At 34.0% G+C, this 15,510-nt stretch overlaps 1 protein-coding gene across 3 annotated transcripts in view; it reads right to left on the bottom strand.

The window, feature by feature from the left end:
• The window catches only part of LOC136041027 (uncharacterized), a 251,653-nt gene that overhangs the window by 61,409 nt on the left and 174,734 nt on the right, over window positions 1–15,510 (bottom strand). For all 3 annotated transcript variants that reach the window (XM_065725549.1, XM_065725547.1, XM_065725548.1), the window contains 2 exons: window positions 11,538–11,677; window positions 4,525–7,129 (listed from right to left, as the gene is read on the bottom strand). In XM_065725549.1, coding sequence (XP_065581621.1) covers window positions 4,525–7,129; window positions 11,538–11,677 — 2,745 coding nt within the window. The remainder of the gene's footprint in view (window positions 1–4,524; window positions 7,130–11,537; window positions 11,678–15,510) is intronic.

Genomic DNA, 15,510 nt, shown 5'->3' with positions numbered 1-15,510 from the left:
AACGAGGGGAAAAACCCCCTCATGTACATAATAAAAATATAAGAATATAAAAGTTTGTTACGTAAGTTGATTCTTAAGTTACGTATATTTTTTACTAATAAAAAACGTTCGTTAAAAATTAAAAGTTCTAGTTGCCTTTTTAAGTAACCGAAAACTTGGAAGGCAACTACGCCTCCTTCCCCACCCCTTATTTCTCAAAATCGTCTGATCAAAACTAAGAGAAAACCATTTAGCCAAAAAAAGAATTAGTATGCAAATTTCATTTTAATAATTTATGTGCGCAGAGCCAAAATCAAACATGCATTAATTCAAAAACGTTCAGAAATTAAATAAAAAAAAACTAGTTTTTTTAACTGAAAGTAAGGAGCGACATTAAAACTTAAAACGAACAGAAAATTACTCCCTATATGAAATGGGTTGTCCCCTCTGCAATCACTCGCTCTTTACGCTAAAGTTTGACTCTTTGCCACAGTTCTACTTTTTAAAACAATTAAAAACTTTAGCATAAAGAGCCAGGGATTGCGGAGGGGACAACCCATTTCATATACGGAGTAATTTCTGTTCATTTTAAGTTTTAATGTCGCTGCTTACTTTCAGTTAAAAAAACTAGTTTTTTTTTATTTATTAGTAAAAGAAAGCACATTACGATAGTCGTTCAAGGGTAATTTAACCTAACCTTCCATCAAGATGATTTTAATTCAACTTTTTTAAAACAATTCAAAAAAAAATCTAGGATTTTTTTTTCAATTGTCTTAAGGCGAATCAAAACCGAAATGTTCCTTAATTTTGCAGAGTGTTCAAGCCACAGAGCCACAGAAAGAGCTAAGCCACAGAGCCACTTGAAAATTTAAAAAGGAATCAAGTTCTGGCCAGGTCACGCTAAGAAGTGATAAGCAACTGAAAAAAACTAGCGTCATCTTTTGTTATTAAGCAGCTTTTGGATGTTTACATGTCAACTTGTGATGCACTGATTTATTTTTAGAAAAATTCAGTTTTATTTCAAAACAAGAAAACAGTTTATTTTTAGTGCTGTAACCCATCCATAATTTGTATCATAGCCATCATTTACAATTACAATCGAGAAGAGAAATAATACTACCACTAGATGGAGGAGACTACTTGCACTGTTATGATATCAAAGATAAAAACATTTGCGATGCCTGCTCTTAGTAGGGATTGCAACTTTTGGATCTCTACCATCCAGTTCAAAGCTGCTTATCTTACATCTTCCAAAAAAATCATTTTTATATTTTAAGTCTCTCGGATAACATCAACCAGGTCTAGTTCAGAGCACCCAACCTTTCCCCTAAAATCTTAGAGGACTTCAAAAATAAACTTCCTAGGAAAATGGCCTTTACGTATAGTGAGAAATTGAGAAATGCATCAATGCCACCTAAGTACACTTTTTTATAATGATTATTCTAATTGCTCTGATATCCATTTGGATGGGGGCAGGGGGGATACTGTGGTATTACAATACCACAAGACACAATAAAAACCAATCAGTACTTCTATTTTTGCGCATTATGGACTATGTGTATGAATTTACGAAGACAAAAATTGTTAGAAAAATTTGTTATATCAGAAAATACATTTTGGCTCCTCTCCTAATTTCTGGGAATTGACACTACTGTAAGAGTGGAGTGGGATGTGGCCCCTTTGGTAAGAAAAAGTTATTGACAATAACTCCTCTTAAAAAAAATATTTAGCAATCAGCCTTTTCTTCTAAATTGCCAATACCTCTGCACTGTACCAACTGATCAAGCAGTTCGTGGTAACGAAATGTACTTAAGGAGCGACGCGGCTCAATAGAAAGTGAAAACTCTAAAAAAAGAAGAATTTTGACATCAATAGATAAATAAAAGAGTTGGCTTAATATCATGATTCCCAATATATAAGATTCATCAAATTTAGTACTACACATCAAAAGCTACGAGCTTGAGAAAATTAGCCTGACTTTGAATATATAAGTTTCATTAAGTTTAGACTTATCCATCAAAAGTTACAAGCCTGAGAAAGTTTGCCTTATTTTAGAAAATAGGGGAAAACACCCCTAAAAGTCATAAAATCTTAACGAAAATCACACCATCAGATTCAGCGTATCAGAGAACACCACAGTAGAAGTTTCAAGCTCCTATCTACAAAAATGTGGAATTTTGCATTTTTTTTTTTGCCACAAGACGGATCACGGATGCGTGTTTATTTGTTTTTTTTTTCCAGGGGTTATCGTATCGACCCAGTCGTCCTAGAATGTCGTGTGAGGGCTCATTCTAACGAAAATTAAAAGTTCTAGTGCCCTTTTTAAGTGACCAAAAAAATCAGAGGGCACCTAGGCCCCCACCCACGCTCATTTTTTCCTCACCGGATCAAAATTCTGAGATAGCCATTTTATTCAGAATAGTCGAAAAAATCTAATAATTTTGTCTTTGGCGACGACTTACTCCCCCACAGTCCCCGTGGGAGGGGCTACAAGCTACAAATATAAGGGCTACAAATATAAGAGCAAGCTAGCAAATACAAATATAAAATAGGGGCAAAGATAAATATGAAAAAGTTTTTTTCAACTGAAAGTAAGGAACAGCATTAAAACTTAAAACGAACAGAAATTATTACGCATATGAGGGGATCACCTCCTACCTTGCTATTTACGCTAAAGTGATTTTATTAATTTCAACTATTTATTCTACGGCCTTTGTGATTCAAGGGTCATTCTTAAGGAATTGGGACAAGATTTAAGCTTTAGTGTAAAGAGCGAGGTGTTGACGAGGGAGTGACCCCCTCATATACGTAACAAACACATACGAATGTATAAGTTCGTTACGTAAGTTAATTCGTAAGTTATGTATATTTTTATATACGTAAAAAACTTTTACAGTCGTAAAAAATTAAAAGTTCTAGTTGCCTTTTTAAATAACCAAAAAATTGGAGGGTAACTAGGCCTACTCCCCCGCTCCTTTTTTTTCAAGTCGTCCGATCAAAACTATGAGAAAGCCATTTAGCCATAAAAATAAATTAATGTGCAAATTTCGTTTAATTATTCATGTGCGGAGAGCCAAAATCAAAACATACATTAATTCAAAAACGTTCAAAAATTGAATAAGGAAAACAAGTTTTTTTTTTAAACTAAAAGTAAGGAGCGATATTAAAACTTAAAACGAACAGAAATTACTCCGTATATGAAAGAGGCCGTTCCCTCCTCAACGTCCCGCTCTTTACGCTAAAGGTTTTTACTGTTTTAAAAAGTAGAATTGAGAGAAAGAGTCAAACATTAGCGTAAGGAGGGAGGCGTTGAGGAGGGAACAGCCCCTTTCATATACGGAGTAATTTCTGTTCGTTTTAAGTTTTGATATCGCTCCTTACTTTCAGTTTTTTTTATTTAATTGCCACAAGAAACATCACGGATGCGTTTTTATTTCTTGCTTTTTTGGTATCTTTTTTTTGTGTTTTCCCATGGGTTATCGTAACGAACAAATAATGCTAGAACATCGGGAGGGAGATCATTTGAACGGAAATTAAAGTTTCTAGTGTACTTTTCAAGTGACCCAAAAGATTGGAGGGCAACTAGCACCCCTCCCACACCCAATTTTCGCCAAAGTAAGTTGATCAAAATTCTGAGACAGCCATTTTTTTAGCATTGTTGAAAGGTCCATGACTTTGGAGATAACCTGACCTCCCCCCAAGCCCCTAAGGAAAGGTCTTTAAGCTATGAAATTTGCGCATTGTGTGCGTATGATGTTAGCTATTCGGTATTGTGCATACACGTTCCGAGATGGGAGACGGGGATAATTTTTATGCTGAGAGAAATTTACAGCGAGAAAATTGTTCCATGGGAGGGACGTTTCTGGGGGGTGAACTTTTCAGGGAAAATTTTATACTTGGGGAGTTTGCGTGAACTCGTTTTATGAGACACACCTATTCATAAGAAGGTTGGGGGGGGCATATTTTTCAAATCTTTCAATTTTTCAAAAGAGGTTTTTTTCAATTTTTTAACGAAAATGCAAAAAGGATGTTTTCAAATGAAAATACCAATAACAGATTTTAAAATATAGGGAGGGGGAATTCTGTGATGTAAGTATCCTCTCCTCTTCCCTCCAAGCTAGTGCAACTACATTTTAAATTGATGAATATGACCCCTTTTAAAATGAAGCTGCCCAGAGAGAGAACCTGTTTCCGGCAAAAAGCTTGGCATCTTTGCAATTTTTGGATTTTTCAAAAGTTTAAGAGGCATAAGCATCATTTTTATAACTTGAAACTATTTTTAGTTCGAAAAATGAAGTTTTTCAAACTAAAAATGTAATTTTTCTCCTTTGATACTATCATATTACATGTGTTGAATATGGTTATTTTTAAGGGAGCTGCCACACCAAAAACTTAATGTCTGGCATTTAAAAGGCATTTGTCACAAAATGCCACAAAAATATGGCATCGAATGGCAACTTACTATGTGAACACCCAATATACAATTAATGAGCCTATAAGGCTCAAATAAATCTTTTTAATATTAACATTTCTTATCGGAATCACCTGTTTTCTTTCAAGCTCTTGTACAAGCATTTCCAGCTGTGCTTGAAACCTTTCTTTTTCCGTACCAGCAGACTGAAGCTCCTTAGTTGAATTTTGCAGCTGCACAAGTAATTTATCTCTCTGTGCAGCTACAGATTTTAATTCATGCCTAATTCCTTCATATTCTTTCTTAAATTTTGTCAGCTCTACATTATTTTTGTTTTCTCCTTGTTTCTTATTTAATGTTTCATAGTCTTTTATTTGTTGTGCCTGTAAAATCAGATCATCTTCCATTTTCATTATTTGTTCACTTTGATCTTCAATCTGCTTTGATTGCTTTACGATTTGTTGGTTTTGTGCATTTAGCGTTTTTTGTAAATCTGACAGCTGTTTTTGTAGCCCATTAATTGTTTTCTCAGCATTATTTGCTTTTACTTTCTCACTTTCGAGGGTCTTTTGAATTCCTTCAAAATCCAGACCTTGCTTTTGTGAATTGATTAAATTTAATTCCGCCTTTTCAGCTCGTATTCTATCACGGTCTCGCTCTTGCTTTAAATTAGAAAGCTCTTTTTCATAGTTTTGTAATTGTTGCGACAGTTTTTGAATATCTTTTTCTTTTGACTTCAAGAGTTCTACAGAATCTCCAGATTTGGTTGTTTTTTCAAGATCAGAGCGTAATCTCTGATTATCAGACTTTAAACGCTGTATCTCAGTGTCCAGTTTCTGCATTTCATGCTGAAAACTCATCAGCATCTCCTGAGATTTTTCTAATTGTAAGACTAGTTGATCTCGCTCAAGAGTCATTTGTTTGAGCTCATGTTCTATCTTCAAATATTCTTTTTCAAAATTCTCTGATTGTTTTTCTTTTTTCTCAAGCATACTTCCAAGTCGTTCCTTTTCAGCACTGGATCTACTCAGCTCTGATTGTACTTTATCAAAAGACTGTAAAACTTTGCTGAGTTCCTCCTGAAGCTTCTTATTTTCTTTTTTAAACTGCTCTTCGATGGCTGAGGATTGTCCATTTTGGGATTTTGCCATTTCTAAATCTTGTTGATATTTTTGAATTTCCCTTTGAAGCTTTTCTTTTTCTTCAGCTGTTTTTCTATTTTCTTGTTGAAACTTTTCATGTCTTTCTCTTAGCCGCTGGATCTCTGACGCCATTTTTTCACATTCTACCTTACCAAATTCATTATTTTCCTGATATTTTTGCATATGCTGCTGTGACCTTTCTAATTCTCTTATAAGCCTCTGTACTTCAATCTCCGCTTTTTCTTTTTGTTGTATTAGCTTTTCATTTTCGTTTCTAACTCTTTCAAGTTTGTCTTTCAATTTCTCTATTTCTACTTGACTGTAGTCGTAGCTTTCCCTATTTTTCTCCTGAATTTTACTCATTTGGACTTCAATTTGTGAAAGTTGAGTGCGCAAGCGCTCATTTTCACTAAGTAATGATTCGGCTTTCTGTTGATGTTTCGAAAGTTCAGTTTCAATAAAATGATCACTCTGATTCTCCAACTGTCTTAACTGAGAATGATATCTTTCATTTTCCGTGGCAAGTTGCTCGGACCGCTGATGAGCTTTTGTCAGCTCTAGTTGAGACTTTTCATATTTGTCTCTTACTTTTTCAAGATCTACGCTTAGTCTTTCAATATCACTTTGATATTTATCTTGTGAGCTTGAATATTTCCCAATATTCGTTTGATTTCTCTCTAGGTCATGCTTACACTTACTAAGTTCGTCTAAAAGACGTTCATTTTGCACTTTTATTTTTTCCAGTTCAACGCAATTTGCTTCATACCGTTCACGAAGCCTGTCAAAGTCACTTTGAAGTCTAACAACATCACCGTTTTGTTTTTCCTGGTTCATTGTGAATTTGCTTTTTAAAATTCTTAAATCGTCAAGTTCTACACTCAGTTTAGCGTTTTCTTGCTCAATTCTTTGCTTCTGTGTGCTCAGTTTCTCAATTTCGCCAAGGGCTTTGGTCAAATTTTCTTTATTCTTTTCATAATCAACTAAGATCCTTTCCTGCTCTTCTTTAGTTTTTTCTTGGGACTCGTGGAACTTTCCTAAGCGCGTTGCATAGCGCTCAGCTTCAGATCGTAGTGATTCAGTTTGACTACGGAGATTCTCCATCTCACTTTGAGCACGTCTTAACTCCACTTGACTTCGATCATATCGATCTTGAATAATTTCAAGTTCAACTTGAAGTCGAGCAATTTCTTCTTGGTTCTTCTCTTGACTCGACTGAATTTTCCCATACTGCGCTTGCGTTCTATCAAGTTCAAATTGGAGTCGGTCAACTGTGCTTTCTAGCGTTTCTTTTTCGCTAGAAACTCGCCTCAGGTCAGTCTGAAGTTTGTCATAGCGATCCTTGAACATCTCCAACTCCAGAGAATACTGATCAACTTGGTCTTTAAGCTTTTCTTCTGCTTCTTTGGCTTTCCCAAGTTGCAACGCTGTACGGTCAAAACTATCTTGGAGTGACTGACTATCTTCTTGATATTTTCTTGCGTCTTCTCTCAGCTTTCCACTGATTATTTGGCTTTTTTCCAACTCCATCTGTAGTCTTTCTACTTCAGTCTGGATTGATTCTATTTTTCCTTGGAGGCGATATACCTCACCCTGTGACCTAGAAAAAGAGGAAATGCAAATTTTTGATAGAAACAGACGCTTCTAAATGTTCCAGGACGCAAATAAGACAATAGGAAACAGACTGAAAAAGGGAATAGAATTTTATGTGTTTCAGGAGGAGCTAAAAACGTAAGCTTCACAGCAAATGTCACATAGTGTCTTTGTAATAACCAAAGTAAAACTGTGAAACGGCAAGTTATAAATTTCGTTTTGAACATATATTCTGTTTTGCAATTATCTATTTTGAAACATTTATCTACCCATTTCACTTTCTCTTACTTTTTATTTTATATTCCTTAAGAACGTACGTAATCTGATAATTTGACCTAGTCCTTTTGAGGCAATGTGTCGTTCAGGTAGGTATATGTACATTATACATTCACATTTATACATTCGTTTCATAGTAATATAGTTTAGATTTTTAAAATATCTTTGTCTATATATTCCTTCTTAAATAATTTCTTAACAAATGATTTGACAATTACAAAAGATGTACTGCTATGGACTGTTGTTGGGTGTTTTTCAGTCAGCTGTTTGGAAGTGGTTTGTCCAATTTTACCTGCGGTGCCTTTTTTTTTTAGCTTTGCAACCCTGCTAGTTATGAATGACAACTCTGTTGTTGGGTTGATCCCGCCCCCTGACATTAACCCTGTCTTTACGATTTTTTTTGCTAATTCTCTTATTTGTTATGCCTTCATGGAGTAAAAAAAGTATATTTTCGTTTATACAAATTACATATATATATATATACATATATATATATATATATATATATATATATATATATATATATATATATATAAATATATATATATATATATAAATATATATATATATATATATATATATATATATATATATATATATATATATATATATATATATATATATATATATATATTATATAATATACGACTGCACAGAGCAAAGTCATCTCGAATGTATTCAATGCCATTCTTTCTAAACTTTTATTTGTTGGTCCTCGAGTACTCTCGGTATTAATCCTAGTGGAATGAACCCATTTTCGAAAATTTTGTTTGTCACCAAATTCAAACCCTTTATAACATCCAGACATCGTTAAAACGATGCAAAAAGTTTAATCAGATGATGTAGCATTATCACATAAAAAAGTAGAAAGCGTCTGTATACAACACAGAAAGAGCTTTGTCATATCATTTTACAAAACAGTAAAGAAAGAGCTTAGATCTGGGGCTGTTATTTTCAGGTGTGTTTTCATGTTCATCATGTTTTCATGTATTAGAGATGGAATGTTTGGTGAAAGCATTCGTTTAAAGCAATTAAAACAGCATGTAACTCTTCCATTTACTCCTTCCATGTACAAAATTTTATTGTTAAAAATCCTATTGTCATTGTTAATTTTATTTGTATTGAAACTGCATTGTATTGGTGTACTATTGTATTGATATTGTATTGTATTGAATTTGTATTGAAATTTTATTGCTAACAATACAAATTTTATTGTTAAAAATCGTCATCTTTCTGTAGCTCAAAAGCTACAAAATAAGTTCTTCTAGAGCCCTAAATAAAATAGTATTCTTGGCTTTTTATATTTAGGCTTTTTATATTTCTAGGCTTTTTATAGGCTTTTTATATTTCAGATTCCAGAAGCCTGAATTACTGTCAAGGGATGAGACACTCCTATTTAGAAATAAAAGGACACTATGCCCTCTAGAGATTCCTGAACTGGATCGTATAAGAAAATTGGAAAAGCTTTGCAGGGTTTCTAGGAAGAGATATACTAATATTGTTCTTCGGTTTCTTTTCTTAAAGTTGCTGAAGTCACTACTTCGTAACAGGATTTTTGTTCAATAGCTGATTCATTTTTCCATTCTTTTTTATTATTTTATTTTCCGGACCTTAATTTCCATTTTTATCTCCTCAGACAAAAATTATATGAATTTATTTAGGGTTATGTATTTGGAGTATTAAGTAGGTTAATACTCGTAAGTAGGTAGGTAATTAAGTAGGTAGTATTAAGTAATAGTTAATAGGTTAATTAAGTAGGTTAATGGTTTCAAATACCCTTTAATATTTTTTTTTTGCGTTTTTATTTACTAATATGGGCATACCTGCATATATTAGCCTAATCTGTTTCATTTCAGTCTTGTATTCACAGTAGGATTAACCCATTATATTTTTTTGCTTTATTTTGAATAAAATTTTATATTTAAGTATTTACATTTTGTATTTTATTAGATACTAATATTTTATTTAGTATACAGTGTTAAATATACAGAAATGAGTATTGATATTTTATTAACTACTTATATTTTGTTTAAATATTTATATTTTTCTTGAATAATTAAAATACAAGTAAAAAAAAAGAACTGGTGCGGCTGATACTAAAATATGCTTAAAAAATAATTTATTGGGTAGTTTTTTTCGTCGTCTATTTTTCAACAAGTTCACCAAAAAGAATATATACAGAAGCCTATATAGCATAGTATGTGTTATTAAGGATTAAGTACTTATGTTTTATTTAAATATTAATTTGTTTTCTTAAATTTTTAAAAATATATGTAGAAAACAGTGTTGGTACGACAAATACTGAAATACCCATTGAAAAAAATAGTTCAGTGGATAAAGTTTTTCTTCGTCTTTTTTTCAACAAGTTTGCCGAAAAACAAGTATCATCAACTTATGATTTTTATAGACTAACCGCTTCAATTGGAAGGCTTTCTCTCTCTAAATTTCATTAGGATTGTTTTCTTTTCACTATGTTTCTCATTTCGTTTACCATAAATTTCGTTTTTTCTTGTTTTGTAATCAACTCATGATTTTAATTTTCCATATTTTAACTTAGCGTCTATCCTTTAATATTTTTTGTAATCCATTTTATGTGCTGGTTTCTTGATTTTTCATTAAATAGTCTTTTTAAGACCCTTAATGAAATGAGTGCTCTAACTACTGGGGAATAAGCCTGCTGTCAGCCACCAGTAAGCTATTCTCAATGGTCATTCTAGATCGATTTCGGGGTATCACAGAAAATGGTGAGCTGATCAAGCTGGCTTTCTATCGGATCGTTCAATAATCGAGTCGATTTACATTATTTGTCAAATAATGGAAAATGCCACGGATTTTCACCATAACTTTTTTATCCCCTTTGTTAACTTTTATGTTGCACTTGAATCAGCCGATCTACAGGATTCCTGGTAAATTTTAGAGTCGACTGGCTTCCCAGAGAAATATCGTTGTCTGCTGAAGGCACTGCACCATATGACGAACAGCTGCGATCAGGTGAATGGTGTTCACACCCCATTCTTTCAGATCTCGACAGATGTCCAACAAGGGTGTGTAGTGACCTTAGAGCTTGTCAATGTCATCGCAAACTAAATTATGACAAAGACTACTTCACGCCTCAGATTAGGGATCAAGTTTGGAGATTGTACCATTTCAGACACTGGCCTTACCTATGATTCAAACACTCTGGCAGGCTCCATCAAACAGCTGCTAGAAGAACTCAAAATAGTAGCAATTGACCCTTCTGCTGCTGATTTTTTGTTAAACTGGCCAACGATACATTGAAGCTGCTCATCAGTTCACCTACCTTGGCTTCATAATTTGTTTAAAGACTCTCTTCTTTCTGATTTGCAAGCGAGAATTCTAAATCCTCTTCTACCATAGGAAGACAGAACCACTACCTTTGGTAAAAACTCAACATCAATTTTAAGGAGACGTAGCAAACATCAGCAGGAACCCTCAAGACTACTGATGTGTTCTAGTCAAAGAGCCTGAGGAGAATTGAAGATACAATTAGCGGAGAGCAAGCGTTCGCAATTGACTGAAGTGGATAGAGAAGGTAGGTGTTTTTGTCTACACCACGCACTAATAGGCATGATATAAGTCAATTAGGTCTACTAAGTAGGTAATTCTACCAATGGCGAACATTGCGAGACGTATAGAAAAGAAAAATTGATTTGACACAGCTCCAAAAAACATTCAAAATATTCAAAGGGTCTTCGGAGGCAGATTCCTGATATTTATTTTGTTTCAGATTCCTAATCTTTACTTTCGTTATCACAAGAAGAATTATTTAAAAACAAATACAATATTGTCTAAAATTTCCCTGAAGAAAAACAAAGAGTCAAGAAATGCCTTCAGGATGACTAAGTAAAATCAAATTTTACCGCGATTTTAATTTTTCTCGTACTTTTCATTATTTTAACCATACATTTTATGGCTTGTTGAATTTTTGAGGGAAAGATACTTGGATCACAAGTCTTGGTCCTTATGACAGACCAAAATTGTTTGTCTTTGTTGTCAACTTTGATCTTGTGTGATGTGATTTATTTCAGGAAAGTTTTTTGGCTTAATTAGTTTTTTTACATTTTGGTGTAAAAAATAGCATGTATATACATTAACAAATAAATTAATATACGAGGTACCTATCGTATTTCTCAAGGAGTCGCTCAAACTCCTTGTTATTTGTTTCCTTTTCTTCATTAGCCCTTGCAAGCAATATCTGAGATTTGTCTAGCTTGTCTTTGAGTACTGCAACTTCGGTAGAGAGGTCATCTCGCTCCAACTAGAAGAAATAGAATAATTAAATTTGGTCTCCTTTTTTCCTTGTTTCTTAAATATAACTGTTTAAGAGGGAATGCTGCCACTTCTCTTTCTTTGCATCTGTGTCTTATTCGAATTAGTTGACTTAAAATTACCTATTACTTGGAAATTTTCCAAAAAAAATTCATAATTTTTTTCAAATTTGTACACAATTATGAAAAGAATCAGTGTTTTGCGATATATTTTGAGAAAATAAAGTAAAACCCGGAAAAGATACAGGTACGTACACAAAAATATATGTTGGGGGGGGGGGGGGGACAAAACGTAACCAAATTACACTGAAATAAATACCAAAGCTGTTTTGCCAAAAAGTAGTATCTGTCACTTCGCTTATCTGACGATTCTAAATTAATTTGAAAAATATTTGGTATGCCGTTCTCAAAGAGAAAATCAGCAGAGTAATGTAGATAAGAGGATCAATGTTTGAGTGGATATGCATTGCCCCGTTTTCCCAGACTTCGAGAACAGCTTAGCATATAGTTTTGACTAGTATCTTAGAAGCGGAAATGCAACCTTTAAGTGCTATAGGGAAGATGAGAAATAATAAAAATCATAATCTAAAGCGGGAGAGGGAGGCAAGACACGGTCCATAAAACTCCTCTCTCTGTTTAAGTCTCCAAGCATGAACAAGTTTCTAAATAGAGATAATCTCAGCAAAACAAACTTGAAGTTTTTTTAAACTTAATGAAATATCGGATATGTCAGATTCACTATTAAAATTGTTAATTAATTCCAGTATAATAGAGCTTGTATCAATAATATAACAAATTACAATGCAGTCAATGAGAAAGTTAAAAAGTATAATGCAGAGACGTACCGAGGGAGGGGTTTAGGCGGTCCCAAAATCCTAAAATATTTTCAAATTTCTGGGTATTTCTTACTCGAACCATAAAAAGGTATTTTTATATCTCCCCTCCCGCCCCCAAAAAAATCATGTTTACTTGCTCGGTCTAGAGGGTTGGTTGTGGTTATGAAATTTCTTTACATTTACAAACAATTTGATTTTTAGTAAAAGAATTTTATCCAATTTTCAAAATAGGGAAAGGTATGCACAGAGCTTGATGGTTTTTAATTTTAATACAAAGATACAATTTTTTTGAAATTTATGAATTGATACACCGACTTAATGCCCAATAAATATTATACGAAGATTTGCTCAAGCTGAATTCTCATGTGTGCTTAGCTAGAGACCATGTTTAACCATACTCATTTTCGACCAATCACAACTGGGCTCCAATTGGTTTCCAATCATAATTGGAAAATAAAAAGTTCCACTGATCCAAAATGACATCGTTTAGACACTGGTGTATAGCTTGGCTTACGCGAGGACGGGGATTAAACGCATTGAAATTCAGAGTATAACAAAGGTTTTTGTAAGATCACATAGCACTAGGTTTCTCATTTATTTTTTTCCGATTGAGTTAAATCCGCCAGAGAAAACCAGTCAACCCTTTTTTCTTTTTTTCTTTTTTTAAAATAAAAATTTACATAAGATCTAAGCTAAAACTGGCCTACCATGACATACAAATGAAGTGAATTTAGAAAACAACTAGTCTATAGCCGGTAGGGAACAAAAGAGGAAGAGCATTCAATCGAATATTTTGCTAATTTCAAAACAAGGCGCCCACAACGTTGACAAGGGGAAAGATTTAGACCATAACAATTTAAAAAAATGGATATTTTTTCCTTTTAAATTCGTTGTTTTTTCAGTGCTAAGGTCGCCTTGTTGATATACAGGGGAAATATTTGTTTGATAACTTAAAATCGTAAGTCTTTTGGCCAAGGGGACTTTGGCCAAATAGGCAAAAAAATTTAGTTGGGGGGCATGAGCCTTTACAAAGGTGAACTAACGATCATTTTTTATTCAAATTACTCTAAACAACATTTTCCAGAAGACAGGTTTTTCAAAGAAAAGTAAAGAGCCAAGAATGAGCAAAAATAAAGTCAAATAATCTTCCAAGCGTAAAACTACTCCAAATCACTATCAATAAAAAAATGAAACTCAAAACGAACATAAATTACAACAAATAGAAGAGTCAAAACTCAAAACGAGCAAAAATTAACATGAGTAGGACTGATAACCCCTATACCCGCTCAAGACCAGAACACAATTTGCACTTTACTGAAAAAAAACAAACAAACACAAACAGATGACCGTGGATTGTCAGTTAAATTGGAATATACTGATATTTCTTCGTTAAGGTTTTGACAATTGTTCATTTATGAAAGTAAGAAAGGTGAAAACATTTCAAACGTATTTCGTTTTCAGTAAAGAGGAAATTGTATTCTGGTCTTATGCCCCCAGGGCTTAACTTACCTTGCATTAAGGGCTGTGGGGAGGGGGAGGGGTATCTTCCTCACAGACATAAATTTTGGTCCTTTCAATTAAGTTAAACAAAATGGCTATCTCAAAATTTCGATTGGATGTATTTCAGGAAATGGTGGGAGAGGGAGGAGGTTAGTTGCCCTCCTATCACTTTCAATTATTAAAAAGGCACTTGCCCTTTCAATTTCCAATCGAATGAGCTCTTTCCTAAGTTTCTAAGACAACAAATGGCCATCTCAAAAATTTCTGTCAGATACATTTCGGAAAAATATGAGGGGAGGGGGGTAAAAGGGCACGTAACTTAAAAAAGGCACTAGAACTTCTGATTAACGATCCAATGAGCCCACCCCCTGAAGTTTATACGATCACCCTTTGTATATATACCTTATATGCCCCCAGGGAATAAATTACAACCCTCGCCCTGAGTTTTGTAGGGGGGTTGTCATCCTCAGAGACATAGCTTCCAGACCTTTTAACTACGTTGAACACAATGGCTATCTCAAAATTTTTATTGTATGTGTTTGAGGAAATAGTGGGCGTGGGAGGGGGGTTAGTTGCCCTCCAATCACTTTCGCCTGTTGAAGAGAGCACTAGCCCTTTCAATTTCTAATGGAATGAGCTCTTTTCGAAGTTTCTACGACAACAAATGGCCATATCAAATTTTCTATCAGATTCATTTCGGGAAAATACGAGGTGTGGGGGTATCCACCCTCTGATCACTTTGGATCTTAAAAAGGACACTAGAACATCAGATCTCCAATCTAATGAGTCCATTCCGGAGTTTTTACAATCACCCTTCCTATATATACCTTATATGCCCCCAGGCCATAACTTATACCCTTGTCCTGGGGGCTGTGAAGGGGTCATCCTCAAAGACATAATTTCAGGACCTTTCAATTCTGTTGAACAAAATGCCAGTCTCAAAACTTTGATTGGATGTGTTTGGAGAAATGGTGGGCGTTGGAGGGGGTTAGCTGCCCTTCAATCACTTTTGACTATTAAAAAGGGCACAAGCCCTTTTAATTTCCAATCGAATGAGCCCTTGTCAAAGTTTTTACGACGACTCTTTCGATACGAAATGCCCTGGTCTAAACAAAAAAGCAAAAACAAAAAATAGATAAATAAATAATACATTCTGCCCACATCGCTCTTAACTTAGGTAGCGCTATTGCGCTACCTATGATTGGTTGAAAATTTTTGCAACTAAGTCTTTCAGCAAAAAGGAACCTATTCCACAAGAAAAAAAAATGACGAAAAAGTCCAAAAATGGACCAAGAAACTTTTTTCGGTACTGCACTGTTATAGCCCGAATGTCAAGTTGTTTATCTAAGCAAAATCTGTTTCTCTGACTAATCCTAATGAAATATCACAAAATATGATGGAAATATGATACTTTAGAAACAAAATTGGGCTATATATTTGCACAAGAGGGGGGAGGTTAAAGTATAGCGGGTATGAGTGCAAATTGT

The sequence above is a fragment of the Artemia franciscana genome, chromosome 21 (assembly GCF_032884065.1).
Source record: "Artemia franciscana chromosome 21, ASM3288406v1, whole genome shotgun sequence".
In the NCBI taxonomy this organism is placed as follows: domain Eukaryota; kingdom Metazoa; phylum Arthropoda; class Branchiopoda; order Anostraca; family Artemiidae; genus Artemia; species Artemia franciscana.
The sequence above is the reverse complement of the archived record's forward strand: the minus strand, read 5'-3'. Positions and strand labels throughout refer to the sequence as shown.